Source organism: Gopherus evgoodei, chromosome 9 (assembly GCF_007399415.2).
Source record: "Gopherus evgoodei ecotype Sinaloan lineage chromosome 9, rGopEvg1_v1.p, whole genome shotgun sequence".
Lineage (NCBI taxonomy): Eukaryota > Metazoa > Chordata > Testudines > Testudinidae > Gopherus > Gopherus evgoodei.
This window is the reverse complement of record NC_044330.1, coordinates 17296652-17312980: the sequence shown is the minus strand read 5'-3', so window position 1 is coordinate 17312980 and position 16329 is coordinate 17296652. Positions and strand designations below refer to the sequence as shown.

Genomic DNA, 16329 nt, shown 5'->3' with positions numbered 1-16329 from the left:
ATATTATAGACTTATAGAAAGAGACCTGCTAAAAACATTAAAATGTATTACTGGCACGTGAAACCTTAAATCAGAGTGAATAAATGAAGACTCGGCACACCACTTCTGAAAGGTTGCCAAACCCTGAACTAGCATGTAAAAATAGCAGCGTGGATGGCCCTGGTGGAGATGCAGGCTAGCCACCCTAGCTCAGATCCAGGGGGTCGGTAGCCCAAGCCACAAGTTCCACACTGATATTTTTAGTGGGATAGCTCAAGCCTGACTAGCACAAGTCCGTCTGCCTGCTCCCTGCTGCCCTGTAGACATGGCAAAATAACAAGCCCAAGTCTGTGAGTACTGAATTTTTCACTAAGCAAAACCAAGAGAAAGATTTCACTGTTGCAACATACTTGATCATCTTTAATCTACTTTTAAATTAGAACTATATTCTCAAAGACCTGTACCTTACATTGATATTTCCTTAAATAATAAATAAAGAGTGTCAATATGCAGCAGTGGAGAATTTCAACACAAATTAAATATTAACATGGTATAACTTGTCTAGCAATAAAGTTACCTTCAGAGGTTTGAGCTGTCATTTCAATGTAATCAGTGAAAGCACCTAGAGAATCCGATATCATACCACGGGGGGAAGTAGCCTAATATTTAAAAAAAAAAGAAAAAAAATCCCCTTTTACAAACACACACACACACACACACCCGTTTTAAAGGCTTTCCCCTTATTTCTGTTGGGCAAACAAGCGACACCTACTAGGCAATTACAAGTGGATATTTCACACATTAACTATAGTCCTCACAAGTTTTAGTTTCAAGGAAGCTTTTTTAAAATCAGGCGCAGCAAAGCACGCCTCACCGGTTAGGGGCCCGATCCAGCCGTGCCTGCCCGATCCGCCCGTTCAGGGCGGACGGAGGCACCCCCCACCCCATTACACCCTGTATGTAAGTAAGTGCTGCTGGCAGAATGGGCCGAGTTCAGTTCCTGTGGGTCCCTCCCAGCCTTGCCCCACATGGCCGGTCTCTCCCCCAGCACAGAATGGGGGTGAGGAGGTGGCAGATCTGATCACGCCCAGAGACGCCGTGAACACCCCCGCCCCCCCCGCTTGTGCACCCTACACGCCGGGGTCTCCCACAAGGCGCGGCGGCGTGAGCCCCCACCCCTGCGGCGCACCGCGCCCCCTGCCCCGCTCCAGGCTGGGGACGGGTCTCCATGGCCGGCGGGCCCCTGCGCTCTGACTGTCTGGGGCTCCCCGCGGCTGGGGGTCAGAGTCCGGGGGCCCAGGCGGCGGCCCCCGTCCCCGCGGCGGCTACCTGCGGCCGTGCCCATGGGGGTTCGCGAGCGCTGCCCCGGCGGCGAGCTCAGGTCCCCGGCCGCGGTTGCCATGGAGACACCGACCGCACGCTTTTCCCTTGGCGCCCGTCCCGCCGGAGGGTTCTCCAGTGCGCCTGCGTTCCCTCATCCCGCTCAGCGAGCGCCCCGGGTAAGGGACCACCCTCGCCCCTCACCGGGCACTGCTAGGGAAGGAGCTGAGCGAGAGTCACCTCCCCAACGCCGGGGTGACTCCAACCCCCCGCGTAGCCTTCCTTATGCCAGCAAAGCCCCTCGCTTGCGAGACATGACATGCACTGGCTTGGGGTACCTATGAAGCTGGGGGCCCCTCCCAGTGAATGCATTGAACAGGAGTGCTCTGCAACAGGTGGAAACGGGGGGGGGTGCCTCACAGTGAATGCGTTGAACAGGGGTGCTCTGCAACGGGGTGAAACCAGGGGTCCCTCCCAGTGAATGCATTGAACAGGAGTGCTCTGCAACAGGGTGAAAGCGGGGGTCCTGCCCAGTGAATGCATTGAACAGGAGTGCTCTGCAACAGGGGGAACGGGGGGGTGCCTCACAGTGAATGCGTTGAACAGGGGTGCTCTGCAACGGGGTGAAACCAGGGGTCCCTCCCAGTGAATGCATTGAACAGGAGTGCTCTGCAACAGGGTGAAACCGGGGGTCCTGCCCAGTGAATGCATTGAACAGGGGTGCTCTGCAACGGGGTAAAACCGGGGGTCCTGCCCAGTGAATGCATTGAACAGGGGTGCTCTGCAACAGGGTGAAACCGGGGGTCCTGCCCAGTGAATGCATTGAACAGGAGTGCTCTGCAACGGGGTGAAACCGGGGGTCCCGCCCAGTGAATGCATTGAACAGGGGTGCTCTGCAACGGGGTAAAACCGGGGGTCCCTCCCAGTGAATGCACTGAACAGGAGTGCTCTGCAACAGGGTGAAACTGGGGGTCCCGCCCAGTGAATGCGTTGAACAGGAGTGCTCTGCAATAGGGTGAAACCGGGGGGGGGTCCTGCCCAGTGAATGCATTGAACAGGGGTGCTCTGCAACAGGGTGAAACCGGGGGTCCTGCCCAGTGAATGCATTGAACAGGGGTGCTCTGCAATGGGGTGAAACCAGGGGGTCCCTCACAGTGAATGCATTGAACAGGAGTGCTCTGCAACGGAGTGAAACCAGGGGTCCCTCCCAGTGAATGCATTGAACTGGGGTGCTCTGCAATGCTGTGAGCTGGGGATCCCTCCCCATGAAGAGCATATGGGAGCAGGGTCCCGCGACACAGCTATGAAAATACCTCTCCCTACAGAGGAGTTCTATTCTGAAAAGCCATACACTTGGGGTTCCCTCCACAGGAGGATGTTTGATTGGGGTCTTCCCTGTAAAGCCATGAACTGTCCACCTCCCTTTCTCCCTCACTTGTACAAGCCTTGAAATTGGTTGTCTCTCATCCTATGATGGCATCAATTTGTCAGAACTATGAAATTGGAGGGTTGATGGGCTGCCCCTTACAGACTTCACTAGAAGAACTCTTTTTTTCTGGTGCTCTGACCTGCTTTGTGTGTCCCTTTAATGGATGCCTTACATGTTACTTAATGGAGGAATTGTTAGGAGACAGTGTTCCCCCCTCCCCCGCCCCCACACCTTGGCTGCAATAGCATTCTGCATAATTTCACTTTATTGCTAGGCACTCTCTTTTGTTGTGCCCAGGTTTGCTGGATCAGTAACCTACCACCCGGACCTCTCCCCCTCAAGGGAAATTCTCCAACGCGGTGGAGCTGAACCCTTCTGAAACCCTACATCTAGGGCTAGCTAGGATTCTGACCCTTTGAGAACTTCCCCCAGCGTCCCATTTTTGCTCTCCCCCATGGGATACTCCCACTCTGCTCAGGTCTCTCCCTGGATGATGGCCAAAACCACTTTACCCAACGTTGCGCTCCCACAGGCAGGATCTACAAGAATGGGTCTAGAACCACCAGTCAATAATTATCTCTTCAGAATTAGTCTCTGAGCACAACCAACAGGTTGCAAGGTCCTGTAACCACTGCACCATCTTCTGCACCCAACTTCACCAGCCTGTGTTGTCCACCACATGTAGGCCACTAGTCTGTCTCCCCCACCTAGGAGGGACTAATACCCAACACTCTCCAGGCCTCCAGCTGAGCTTTCTCATTCCTTTATAGGGAGCTCCTACCCCTCCAGCACTGTGTCTGATAATTGAACAGGGCAGGTTGGTCCCTGGCTTCCGCACAGCCTTAAAGGGGCAGACTACCCTGTTACACGTAGGTGTCTGTATCTGTCCCTCTCATTTAGTACATTTTTCTACTGTTTGTCACTATCTTAATATTACCCTTGTATACAGGACATGTGCTGCTGCCTCTCACAGGGCAGAAGCAGGGTGTATGATGGCACAAACTTTGTTTCTACATCAAAAATAGAAAACTGAGGACTCTCACTTTGTATTAGAAATTGGTAATCCCAACGTGGATGGTTATGATGGCTACTGCTTTGTTTCCAAATCTGAGCTTCTTTTCCTTGCTCCCCATCTCTTTTTCCATTCATAGGAACACAAGAATCACCATACTGGATCAGATATGTGGTCCATCTAGTCCAATATCCTTCTGAGACAGTGGCCAGCACTTGATGCTTCAGAAGAAGGTGCAAGAAACCCTGCAGTAGGCAGATGAGGGATAATTTGCTCTCTAACAATTCTCCTCTTAGCCCCTAATAGTCAGTGATTGGTTTAAATCCCGAAGCATGAGATTTTATATGCCTTCCAAAACTTTTTTTATCATTTACTATTATAACTCTGGATATTCTTGTTATAAGTGTCCAATCTCTTTTTGAATCATGCTAATTTCTTGGTTTCAAGGGCATCCTGTGACAATAGTTCTGCAGTCTAATTTATGGCTTATGTGAAAAAGTATTTCCTTTTATCAGCTTTGAATTTGCTGCCTTTCAATTTCATTGGTTGTTCTCTTGTTCTTATTTTATGAGATGGGGCAACAGACATTCCCACTCCAGTTTCTCTATACCACTTGTTATTTTGTATGTTTTTCATTCCTCTCCCTTTCTGCTGGTGCTTGCAAACTGCTCATCATTGAGATTATGACATCCCAGCTGAGATTATGATGTAGAAGTAAATGAGTCAGCCACCAGCCTCTTAGCTTTTCCTCCTATTGCTTTCTCTGCTGCTGCTCTTTGAACATTGACTTGTGAGACTGTAACATCTATCACAGTAGGTTTGTGACATCAGATGCAAGTGAGCTAATCATCTCCTCTTCCTATTATTCTCCATTTTGCTTTATTCAGTAACATTCTGCAATCCTAGGATTTTAAATGCATATATACATATGATTCAAATGACACTTAGCCTGTCCATATTGGTCAGAAACTATAGAAGTAATATGTGTCATGTGAAATGGTGATATCATTTGTAAAACTCTGCTAATATTGAATTATTATGTAATACAATAGTGGTCAGAGGCCTTAGCTGAGATCTGGGGGCCATTGTGCTAGGGGAAGTATAATCATAAAACTATATCCAATATGATGCCTGTTACAGAAAACCCATAGAACAACTCTATGGTCCTGATTCAGCAAAGCATTTAAACACATCCTTAGCCTTATATGTGAATAATCCTGTTCCTATTTGGCAAAGTGCATAGGCACATGCTTTAAGTTAAGTGTTTTGCTGCCTTTGAGCCTATAAAGGCATGATGCTACTTGGGTTCATCAACTCCCACTGAAATCAAGGTAATGCCCCAGTTGAGCAAAAATTCCAAAGCAATAGTAGAATATGAAAATTGGGACACTTTAATGAAAGAAAAGATCTAATTTCCAGGAGGAATCACTGGTGCACCAGTAAACTGGAAAATTTGAAAAAACACTGAATTTTGGGAAGAAAAATCCAAATTGTTCTGTACTGAAAACATTTTAAGAATATAAGCACATCTCCTCTGCTGGTGTAAATTTTTATCGCTCAATGGAGCTATGCTGATTTATACCAAATGAGGATGTGGCCCATAAAACTTAAATTCAAGACCTCTTTTGAAGTATTTCAAAACACACTATGTAAGGACTGTTTATTCAATTTAAAATCACTTGACAATATAAGGCCAAATTCTGCTCTTGGTTACACTTGTATAAATTGCAGTAACTGCTTTAGCTTCAGTGGCATTACTCCAAATTTACACTGGTATATCCAAGAACAAAATTTGGTCAATATAATTTTGTACCTAGGACTTTCTGGCTCATTGGGCTAAACTCAGTCATGATGTAATCAGATGCATCTCTCTTGACTTCAGTAGCATTTCATCCACTGAATTTGGCCCTTTGTGCCTTTACCAATAGACTAAGGGCCAAAAAATGCCTTTATTTACATTCTTTCAAGCTTTGGATGTCAGTGGGTAACATCAGTTTCAGTGGTATGGGTGCATCTGAAGTCAGAATCTGTCCCTAAATATTGAACTATTTTATCCTTTTATTGTTATTTAAGTGGGTTAAAGTTGGATTACTGCTGATTCCTTATTTTTTTCTCTTTAGAGTTAAAAATAAGTAGCACAGATGGTTGATTTTCAGCAGAGCCCTGATGCCAACGCAGTGAATGTTCATTTCTCAAGAGCAGATACCACAATTCCTGAAAAGGACAGTTTGCAGATTTCACAGGAAACACAAGTGACGAAAGAACTAGAGGACACTCTACCTGTACACGTCACAGATCGGATATTTTTTATTGATTTAGCCAATAAGCAACAGACAACTATCCCTTTACAAATCTTTGAACTGGAAGATCTGGAAGAATTGCACTTGGAAAAAAACTTAATTGAAAGTATCCCAGGAGACATCCATCATCTTAAGAAGGTGAAAGTTCTCTATCTGAATGAGAACTACATACACGACATATGTGAAGAACTTGGGGAGCTGAAATATCTTCAGAGCTTAGATTTAAGTAGCAATCCACTCTCTTACAGTTCGCTGCATATCATCAGCAAACTGCAGGCACTCCGTCAGCTTAGGCTCTATGATGCAAACTTGGATGAGTTCCCAGTGGAGATCTGTAAATGCCTCCATCATGTTGAGCTGCTTGGACTATCTGGCAATAATCTAAAGTATATGCCTAAAGAAGTAGTGAATCTGAGAAAACTTAAAGAGATCTACTTGCAAAAAAACAGATTTGAAAGCTTTCCCCTGGAGCTTTGTCATCTTCATAATCTGGAAATAATAGATCTGGAACAAAATCTAGTGAGTTTTGTCCCTGAAGAGATTGTCTCTTTGACAAACTTAGTGAAACTATTTTTAGCTTTCAATAACCTGTTATCAGTCCCTGATACATTGCATCGCTGCCGGAGACTGACTGTGCTTGATTTGACTAATAACCTCCTGCGCAGGCTCCCTCCTAACTTCAAACAGCTCACAGAAATGAACGAGCTTGGTCTGTCTGGTAACAACTTGGAAAAGTTTCCAGGTCAGATTTGCCATTGGAAGTCCCTTTGCCTCATTTATTTGAAAAACACTGGCTTGCAAGTGCTACCTTCTTCTTTTACCAGATTAACCTGTATCAAGATATTAGATCTTAGTGAAAATTTCTTTTATGAATTCCCTAAGGAGATCTGTGCTATGGAAAATCTGGAAATATTGTCACTGGATGACAATCAAATATGTGAGGTATTGATTTCTTTATTTTTGGTGTGGGATTCTATATACACTTCAAATTCACTAGGCTAATATGCATCTCAAATGTAACAGTATGAGCCACTTAACTCTACAACATAGGGAGATAATAATATGTATGGTCTTTTGGGGCAGGATACATCTTTTTGTTCTGTGTTTGTACAGCACTTGGCACAATGGGGTCTTGGCCCGTCACGGTTGTTCCTAGATGCTAAAATAATAAATAGTATTAATAATAATACAAGCCTGAATCCAATGATGTGAGACTCAAGGATATTTAACCCTCTAAAGCATGCAAACCCCAGCAATCCTTATGCCAGGCAGCAAAGCCACATAAAGATGCCACTAGTTGGGGCAGCAGGAGACAAAGGATTCTGTTCCTGGCTCTGCCATTGTCCAGCTGTGCGATCCTGGGCAGGTCACCTCACCTCTCTTTGCCTCAGTCTCTCATTTCTAAAACAGAGCTGGTGATGCTTACTGTCCTTTGCAAAGCGCTTTGAGATCTTTGGCTGGAAAGCACCACTGTAACTGTTGAATATTATTTTACAGGGAAGAGATCTACCCAATGCAGAAGCCAAAATGTTTTCAACCACCCATACAGTGAGACTTCCTATTGTCATTTCTCTTCTCTTTTCCCAACTTAGGGACATGCCTTTTGCTGGGGTGGTCTCATCCACAGTAGTCACTGGATGGGGACAGCTGTAGAAGCAATATAACTTACCTTCCCTCTCTCATTTCTCCGTCATTACAATTCAACGCTGGTTTACCATGACACAGTCTACCCTGCACTAGGCAATGGAGTTAGGTATTGGTAACCTGCCAGTTCCCAGTGTCCCTGCTAGCCCCATTCAATGAGTGTCAATACCAAACTGTTCTGCAACTTAATTTTTAATCTGTTCAGATATCTACAGCTCTCTCTTCTTTACCACGTTTACAGGATGGCATTGAGCTCTTTAACACCTTCTAAGAGATAGCTTGGTGGTTTGCGCATTGCCTTCCTAAACTCAGGGTTGTGAGTTCAATCCTTGGGGGGGGCTATCTAGGGACCTGGGATAAAAATCTGTCTGGGGATTAAACTAGATGACCTCCTGAGGTCCCTTCTAACCCTGATATTCATTGTTTTTCTTTAACATTAATGAGAGTCTTGAAACTATATCCCAAGGCATCAAAAATCCTTTCACCTCTAAGTACTCCATGACCCCAATTCAGTAAAAAGATTCTTGCAGGTACTGGGGTGCAAAGCATGAACTTCACTAAGGGTGGGAGCCTAGATTTCCCAAGAATTATATGATATGGAAGAATTGTACTTCAGTGCTTTACTTGGAGGATATTTTCTTTGATGCTTGTGCAGTGTTCATTATAAGGCAGGGGTGGCCAAACTTACTGACCCTCCAAGCTGCAGACAATAATCTTCAGAATTTTGAGAACCAGGACCATCCCTAGCTATTCTGGGGCCCTACACAGCCCCCTCCCCCTGTGGGGGGTGGGGCCCCAGCCCTCGGGGGGGGATGATTAGCTCCAGGCCTCCATGGGTGGGGGGGGAAGACTGGCTTGGGGGGAACCACTCCCAGCACTCACTGGTGGCACGTCTGGGGCCAGGTCGCTGCACTTCCTACCACCACTGAGTGCAGGCCCAGCCCCGCTGCAGTCCTCAGGGGAGTGGGGGTGGGGCTGGGGCAGGGTGCCCCAAATTTCCTGGTGCCCTATGCAGCTGCATACTTTGCACATGGGTAGGGACAGCCCTGTTGAGAACCCAGTGAGCCTGCCAGGGATTGAGGCTTTTAGCGGCAGGATGGTGGGGTCTCAGGGCTTCTGCCCTGCAGGAGGTGCCTGTCAAGGCTTGGGGGTTCTGCCCCGGGAGGTGCCTACCAAGGTTCAGGGCTTCTGCCCTGCTCCTGTTGAAGCCTTGGCAGGTGCCTCCCACAGGGCTAAAGCCCCAAGACCTCTCCCTGCTGGGTAGAAGCCCCTAAACCCAGACATGGGCAAACAATGGCCCGCGGGCCACATCCAGCCCACGGGACCATCCTACTCGGCCCCTGAGCTCCCAGCCAGGAAGCACAGCTTGCTCTGGCTGGGTGTCATGGCTGTGAGCTCCTGCTGCTGGTAAGGGGGCCGGGGAGTGGGAGGTACTGGGGATAGTCAGGGAGGATGGGGCGGTTGGATGGGGCCAAGGTTCTGGGGGAAGCGATTGTGATGGGTAACAGGGAGTGGGAGTCCCAGGGGGGCTGTCAGGGGGTGCGGGTGTGGATAGGGGTTGGGGCAGTCAGGGGACAGGGAGCAGGGGGTTGGATAGGAGGCAGGGGTCCTGGGAGGGGGTGGTCAGGGGACAAGGAGCAGGGGGGTTGGATGGCTTGGGGGTTCAGAGGGGAGCAGTCAGGGGGCAGGAAGTGGGAGGAGGCAGGGGCCAGGCTGTTTGGGGAAGCACAGCCTTCCCTACCTGGCCTTCCATACAATTGCACAACCCTGATGTGGCCCTCAAGCCAAAAAGTTTGCCCACCTCTGCCCTAACTCCACCACCACACGGTGGGGCTGAAACCCTGAGCTCCCCCCATCCAGTGGAAAGTGTGGGGGGTGACATGGTGGGCTCTGCAAGCTGCACTTTAACCATAAAAGAACCACATGTGGCTCGCAAGCCCCAGTTTGGCCACCCGTTATAAGGCATTAGTACAAGCTGTTTGTGATGTGAGACACTGTTATACGCTACCCAAAGGTGGCAAGGTGCTAGAACAACACATTCTTAAAGCCATTGGAGTGGATGAGTGACGGTAGCTTAATTAAAATTGCAGTTAATAAAACTGATAGTTATTATGTTTACAATGCTTGTTTCCTAATGCTGATGTGAATCACAGCCTCACTACCCCACGTAACCAATTGCCACTGACAGGCAGATATTCAGCTAGGAAAAAAGGAACCAAAACCAAACCACTAAAAAGTGAAAAGCTAGACATGGTAACCTGCTTTGAATAGTAGAGATTAGATGCTAAAAGGGCCTGGTTCTATTTATTCCTATCTTTTTCTGAAGTAATGGTCTGATAATTGCATTTGCCTAGGATCAATAAATGTGACATACTATCTGAAACAGAGCAGGAGGCAAGTTTACAATGGATGCACAAGTGCTTAATGCTTTTAGATCCATTATCTTATGCTAGCCTAGGGGACAATTATACAGCTGAAACCCATCAATATATGAACAATAATGAGTATCTTCCTCTTAGGGCATCAAATACATTTAACTTTTGTGATATAAGGCATCTTCTGCCAGGAGATCTTGATTTGTTTTATTTTTTTCCCTTGAAGGCTATATTTGTGGAAGTGGTAATATATGCAAATGACCCAATTTAACATTTTATTTTATGTAAATTAATGTATAACACACAGATACTATCAGAGGGATCGGGAAGCACAGGAGCACTGTTACATTTCATTCTGCAGTAAGCCACTTCTGGAAGGAACATATATGCTAAGAATTAGCCTAATTCAGATAAAGTTTACACAGAGATGCCTTTCAGTAAGGGAATATAGCAGGGAAATGTTGCAAAAATTTCAATCATAATGTGGCTATATCATAGAATGTGGCCAGCATGATATTCTTCGTTGATCCATAGTAACGTGACAGATTATTTCCCAGAACAGCAAACAACAATTAACAAAACATAGCTATTTAATGGATATAAATGTATTTTTTTTAATGTATGTTTTGGAACATGCCTAGATACCTCCAGAAGTGATGGGACTCTCTAACTTAAAATGCCTTGGTCTGACTGGAAACAGATTCAGTGTCTTTCCAGAGGAAGTCTTTCTCCTTCAGTCATTAGAGAAATTATATCTGGGACAAGATAAAGGGATTAAATTCATGACTCTTCCAAGCGACATCAGCAAACTGCAGGTAGGAAAAAGAGCAAAGAGAGGAGCTCAGTAATAATTCTGCATGGTACCACAAAGAAGCACACAAGAATTAAGCTGTTTGAAGAGAATAAATCCCAGTCCTGCAGGCTTTCCACAAATGCACCTTCCATGGACAATGGGTTTTGGTGCACAGGGTCTGTCAACAGCAGATGCTGAGCACACTAAAGTCCCATTTAATTTGATGGGACACAACACCTTGCAGAATTGGACCCACTGAGGTCTGGCAGGATTGGGTACAGGGCCAGCTCCAGGGTTTTTGCCGCCCCAAGCAGCAATAAAGAAATAAATAAATAAATAAATAAAGAGCCATGATCACGATCTGCAGCTCTACCGCCATCACTTCAGTCTTTGGCGGCAATTCGGCAGCAGGTTCTTCGCTCCGAGAGGGAGTGAGGGACCCATTGCCGAATTGCCACCAAAGACCCGGACGTGCCGCCCTTCATCATTGGCCGCCCCAAGCAGCTGCTTGCTGGGCTGGTGCCTGGAGCTGACCCGGATTGGGTAAAACATTTGTAACAAACATGTCTTGTTAAAGTTGATGGACCCAAAACTTAGATATCTCTATATTATTTGTAAGCTAGTTCACATAGATTCTCTCTACTATTTCCATCTCCCTGTGTGGAATAGGTTATGTATGTATATCTTTCTGATCCCATAAAATATGTTGAGCCTCTACACCAGGGCTGTAGCATTGTTAAATCCATGTTTTATTGGGTGATCAATCACCACCAAGCCCCAGGCAATAAGCCACTTTACAGTTGCTGATGGAATTCATGTTTTCCGTTCTCTCTGCTTGCCTACAGAGCAGCCGCTATACCTTTCAAGAGGTTGCTAGCACGCAGGAGTGACAGAAGGACCACATAGCGCATGTGCATGACTATGAACCAAGGCAAAGGAAGTAAATCCTCAAGCCTTGATAGGTCATGCTGCACTTTAAGGGGATGCTCAAACACTGCTGGATAAATTTATCCAGTTATATCACACTCATTACCATAGTATCTGAGCACCTAACAATGCTATCACCCCAGTCGTATGTTTTGCATTTGCCAGTGTTCAGTTGTGCATTGTTCAATGATCTCCTTAAGGATACAGGTCCCTTTTTTAAATAGAAAATCATGCACATTTTTTTCCAGAATCTGAGAGAGCTGTACCTAGAGAACAATTGTCTGGAGTACCTGCCACCTTCCATAGGCTTGCTGAGCAACCTAGAAATAGTTGACTGTCACAACAACCTCCTTAAAGAACTCCCAGACTCCATATGTCAAGTACAAGGTGAAAAAAACATCCTATGCATTTGTGTTTGTAAGGGCATAGCTTTAAGCAGGGATTTCAGAGTTCAAAAATATTTCTCTTCCCACTCAGACATCTTTCCTGGTCCAAATGAGAGACTAGATTGAGTAATCTGTATTATTAAAAATTCTTATTGTCTGATGATCTGTTGAAGACTTTCCCTACTGAATATATTCAGATGCAATATACACCATGGGAAAGTTAATGATCTGCAGATATAGGTGGCATTGTTTTTTCAAATTGGTCAATTTGTGACAAAGTAGAACAATTAACAATTCTTGCGGCTTTCTTACCAAGAAAGCATTTTGCTGGTTCACAAAACTCCCCTGAGTCCGAGGCACAGATGCAGTGTGTAGGTGGTGTTTATGTAACCCACACCCACTCAGTGTGGCCTTCTCTCCTCCCCTGGTGGTGGTTGGGCCACAAATAGAGGTTAATAAGCCTAATTCAGCCTTTGCTAACAGACTGGTGTCTTTTAAGCTTAGAGGATCAAACTTTAAGATCCCCAGCTCCCAAGTCTATTTTTCATTGCCAGTGACCCACCTCAGGGTGTGGCATATCAGTTAGGAAATGAAGCTATCTGTTGAGTGCTTCACTCTAGTTCCTATTTTTGAGGAAAAACAATTTTGTATTCTTGCAGTTACCTTGAGCCTAAGCCTAAAAACTCATAAGTCAGGGCTGTGGAAGTAGAAAGGCACAACAGCAGTAACACCCTTGTTGATATTTTTGTGTGTGGGGGGGGGGGGAAACGTTGACCATACCATTAAAACAAACATACTGGTGTTATTGAAATCCTGTGAAAAATCTCTCTTTATACTATAGAATGAAACAACCTGTTCATGTGCTGGGAAATATTTATATACACAGTAAATATTTCGCACCCTAGCAATACATTGTTTATTTGTAAGCACACCCAGGGGAACACTCCAGATTATTATTAGTCTGTGCATTGCAGTTTTGTGATTTTATTTGTTCAGGTTTGCAAAGATTGCTTGTTCAGAACAATCAGTTGTTCCAACTCCCAGAAAACTTGGACAATCTTCGGAAGCTGCAGCTTGTCTTGCTGGATGGGAACCCTATGACAGACCCTCCAATTGAAGTGTGCAGCCAGGGGAACTTGGCTATCAGGGAGTATTTACAGGAAAAGAGGCATCAAAAGGCCAAGGCTACAAAGGTACAAGGCATAAGAGATCAAATACTGGATTATTAATGCAATTTGTGCAATGTGTTTTACACAACATTCTACAGGGCATGCATGCAAGGTCCTGACGTATCTTAAAAATTCTGTCAGCTATGACGGGGCAGTAAAGCAGCAGATACCTCCTTGTGTTCTATGGAGTCTCTATCTCATTGCCAAATGGGGAATGTGGGCTTGGCAGGGGAATGGCCACTGGGTCCATGCACAATGCAGAGCCATTAAGCCAAATCCTTGCTTGAGGAAGAAGCCATAAATTGCATCCTTTAGTCCTAAGACTGTAGAACCTGGGGGCACAAAGATTCAGCCTGGAATGGCCCTAGATCAGTGATACTCAGACTGAGGCTCAGGAGCCGCAAGTGGCTCTTTAATGTGTCTCCTGGAGCTCTTTGTAGCACATATTAAAACACTGATAATTAACAACCAGTCAGGATGCTTGAACTATGTTATTAACCAATTGTAGAATACTTAGTTGTTTTGCTGTGAGGTTCTAATTACACAATATAAAAGAGAAAGTGAAACAATGAATTACTGTGGCTCTTTTGGGTAATAGTGATTGCTAATTTGGCTCCTGAACCACTGAGGTTTGAGTATCACTGCCCTAGATGGCTATTAGAAGCTCAGTCTACAGCACCAATAGGCAATAGAGTCATTTTGCTCAAAAGATGGGGATAAGGAACAAGGGGCAGGTCCTCAGTCCTGATTCTTCTGTACTTCAAATTCTTCCCTTCCCCCAGTTATTGTCTCTTATTTCTAACACACTGCTACCCAACCTCTGAAAGGAAACAACTTCCCTTTCATTGGATCCAATGTAATACCATTAGCTAGGTCCAAATTGGCTGTGGATACATGGGCTAACATAACAGCCAAATAGTGACGTTTAGAGTTGGGATGATGACTTCTCTTCACTTGAAACCCTTGCCTTGACCAAAGAGTTGAGAGAACAACGAGAGTGTTCCCTCCTTTAGAGAAATTTTATTTTAGTTTAATTTTAAAATAGCACATGGAAATAATCTGAAAAATATAATTTAGTTGGTTGGCAGATCCTCTTACTTTAAATTAATTTAGTCTAATCATGAATTTACCCCCAGCTTTTTGCATCAATACTAGCCGACAGTGCTCAAGTCAATTGTTTGAAGTCACCCTCTTCTTCTCTGGGTAACAATATTGTTCCATCCTCTTTCAGATCCAGGCTTGGTGGCGTGGGCAGATGGTGCGGAAGGGGCTTGGAATTTTTGCTGAGCTTCAAAAACTGTTAAAGAAAGGAAAGAAAGATAAGAAAGGAAAAGAAAAGGGCAAAGAAAAGCCTGGCAAAGGTGCAAAAGGCAAAAAGTAGTAATTCCGTATATGATTTTTACATCAAACTGTTTAGAACTCTTGTACATTGGGAAGACAGATACTTTCTTGCTTCTCCCTGTAAGGGATAATCAATACTAAAGTTTCCAGAACACTGAACATTAAAAAATAACTTAGGTGTTTTATGGCCAGTTTTGTGCATGTGTCAAAATTTCTCCAGTTAAATGAGGTTAGATGGTAAAATTTATATGATTGCAAAGCACAAGGGCAATTGATTAACTGGAAGTGAACTGTATCTGTGGAGCTCTGTGCTGACTACATTCTTTAAAATTTATGTCTTCTGTAATGAGAATGGTCTTACAGTGGTTTAGTGTTTTCATAACATCCCCACTGGGTCAGGCCAGTGGTCCATCTAGCCCTGTATCCCGTCTTCTGACAGTGGCCAATGTCAGGTTGTTCAGAGGGAATGAGCAGAACAGGCAATCACAGTCTACTCCCAGCTTCTGACAAACAGAGGCTAGGAAAACCCAGAGCATGGGGTTGCATTCCTGCCCATCCTGGCTAATAGCTATTGATGGACCTATCCTCCAGGAAAAGCTAACATAACAGCCAAATAGTGACATTTATCTAGTTGCTTTTTTTTTTTTAACCCTACTATAGTTTTGGCCTTCACAGCATCCCCTGGCAAAGAGTTCCACTGGTTTGACTATGCATTGTGTGAAGTAGGACTTCCTTTTGTTTTAAACCTGCTATTAATTGTATTGGGTGACCCCTCATCCAGCTGCATTACTATAGAGTTTTAAATGTATGTATACCATTAGATAGCACTTTGCCTACCACTGAGGTGCAGCCACCTCTGGGGAAAACGCAACAACCGTAGCACCAAACAGAGCAATACTACACAAGAGTTCAATGAGAAGTGATGACTGCCTCACTCAGCAATACAAGAGGAATGTTAGGTGAAATATCATTATTCCCACCAGGACTTATAAAAAAGTCCAAAATTTGTAAATTTTTGCAAAAATGTCTCTTTTTAATGGAAAATTTTGAGTAGGTCTAGTCACAGCATTTAACAGCAGCAAATTGTCAGGCCCTCAGATTTATGTCTAGTCCCAAAAACAATTCATGCAATTGCAAAATGTCTTAATGTAAAAGGCATATTTGAAACATAATGAATTTGCAAATTACAAAATGGTACTGTGATTTCTGGGTTTCACATATTAATGTGCCCCTGCTCATATATAGCAATTTATGAATGTTTCTCATGTGTTAGTATAACCCATGTACACAGCACTGCACATTTACACAACAGCACTCCACAAACAGAATGCCATACTCTGAATCACTGCCTAGTGTTGACTTAGTACTGCTCAGGCAATGCCTTCTTCCCTTGACTTCGCCGAGAGATTTACCTGGGTAAGACCTGAATCCAAATTAAGAGGCAGGCTGTGACTAGTCCATATGCTGCTTCGCAGAGCATGAGTGGGTGGTCTGTGTGAGGGGGAGGCAAAAATTGCAGTCCCGTTCCCTCCCAGCATGTACTAGAGGTGGGGAGAAGGTAGGGCGCTGGCCCTTCCCCATTGGCTCACACATCAGAGGGGTATGATAGGGTCACCATATTTCAGGTTCCCAAAAATAGAACACTGCTATGGGG

General features: G+C 45.0%; 2 protein-coding genes across 4 annotated transcripts in view; one reads left to right on the top strand and one right to left on the bottom strand.

Annotated features, from left to right (window-relative positions):
- Positions 1-1374, bottom strand: part of LRRC34 (leucine rich repeat containing 34) — a 28559-nt gene extending 27185 nt beyond the window's left edge. For all 3 annotated transcript variants that reach the window (XM_030574247.1, XM_030574246.1, XM_030574248.1), the window contains exons 1-2: positions 1309-1374; positions 557-638 (exon numbers count right to left, since the gene is read on the bottom strand). In XM_030574247.1, the coding sequence (XP_030430107.1) occupies positions 557-620 (64 nt within the window). In that variant the 5' untranslated portion in view covers positions 621-638; positions 1309-1374. The remainder of the gene's footprint in view (positions 1-556; positions 639-1308) is intronic.
- A 55-nt stretch (positions 1375-1429) lies between these two features.
- LRRIQ4 (leucine rich repeats and IQ motif containing 4) lies at positions 1430-14715 on the top strand. Its single transcript, XM_030574245.1, has 6 exons — positions 1430-1478; positions 5861-6982; positions 10701-10874; positions 12028-12166; positions 13162-13358; positions 14566-14715. The coding sequence occupies exons 2-6, from the start codon at positions 5882-5884 to the stop codon at positions 14713-14715; spliced, it is 1761 nt and encodes a 586-aa protein (XP_030430105.1). The 5' UTR covers positions 1430-1478; positions 5861-5881.
- The last annotated feature ends 1614 nt before the right edge of the window (positions 14716-16329 follow it).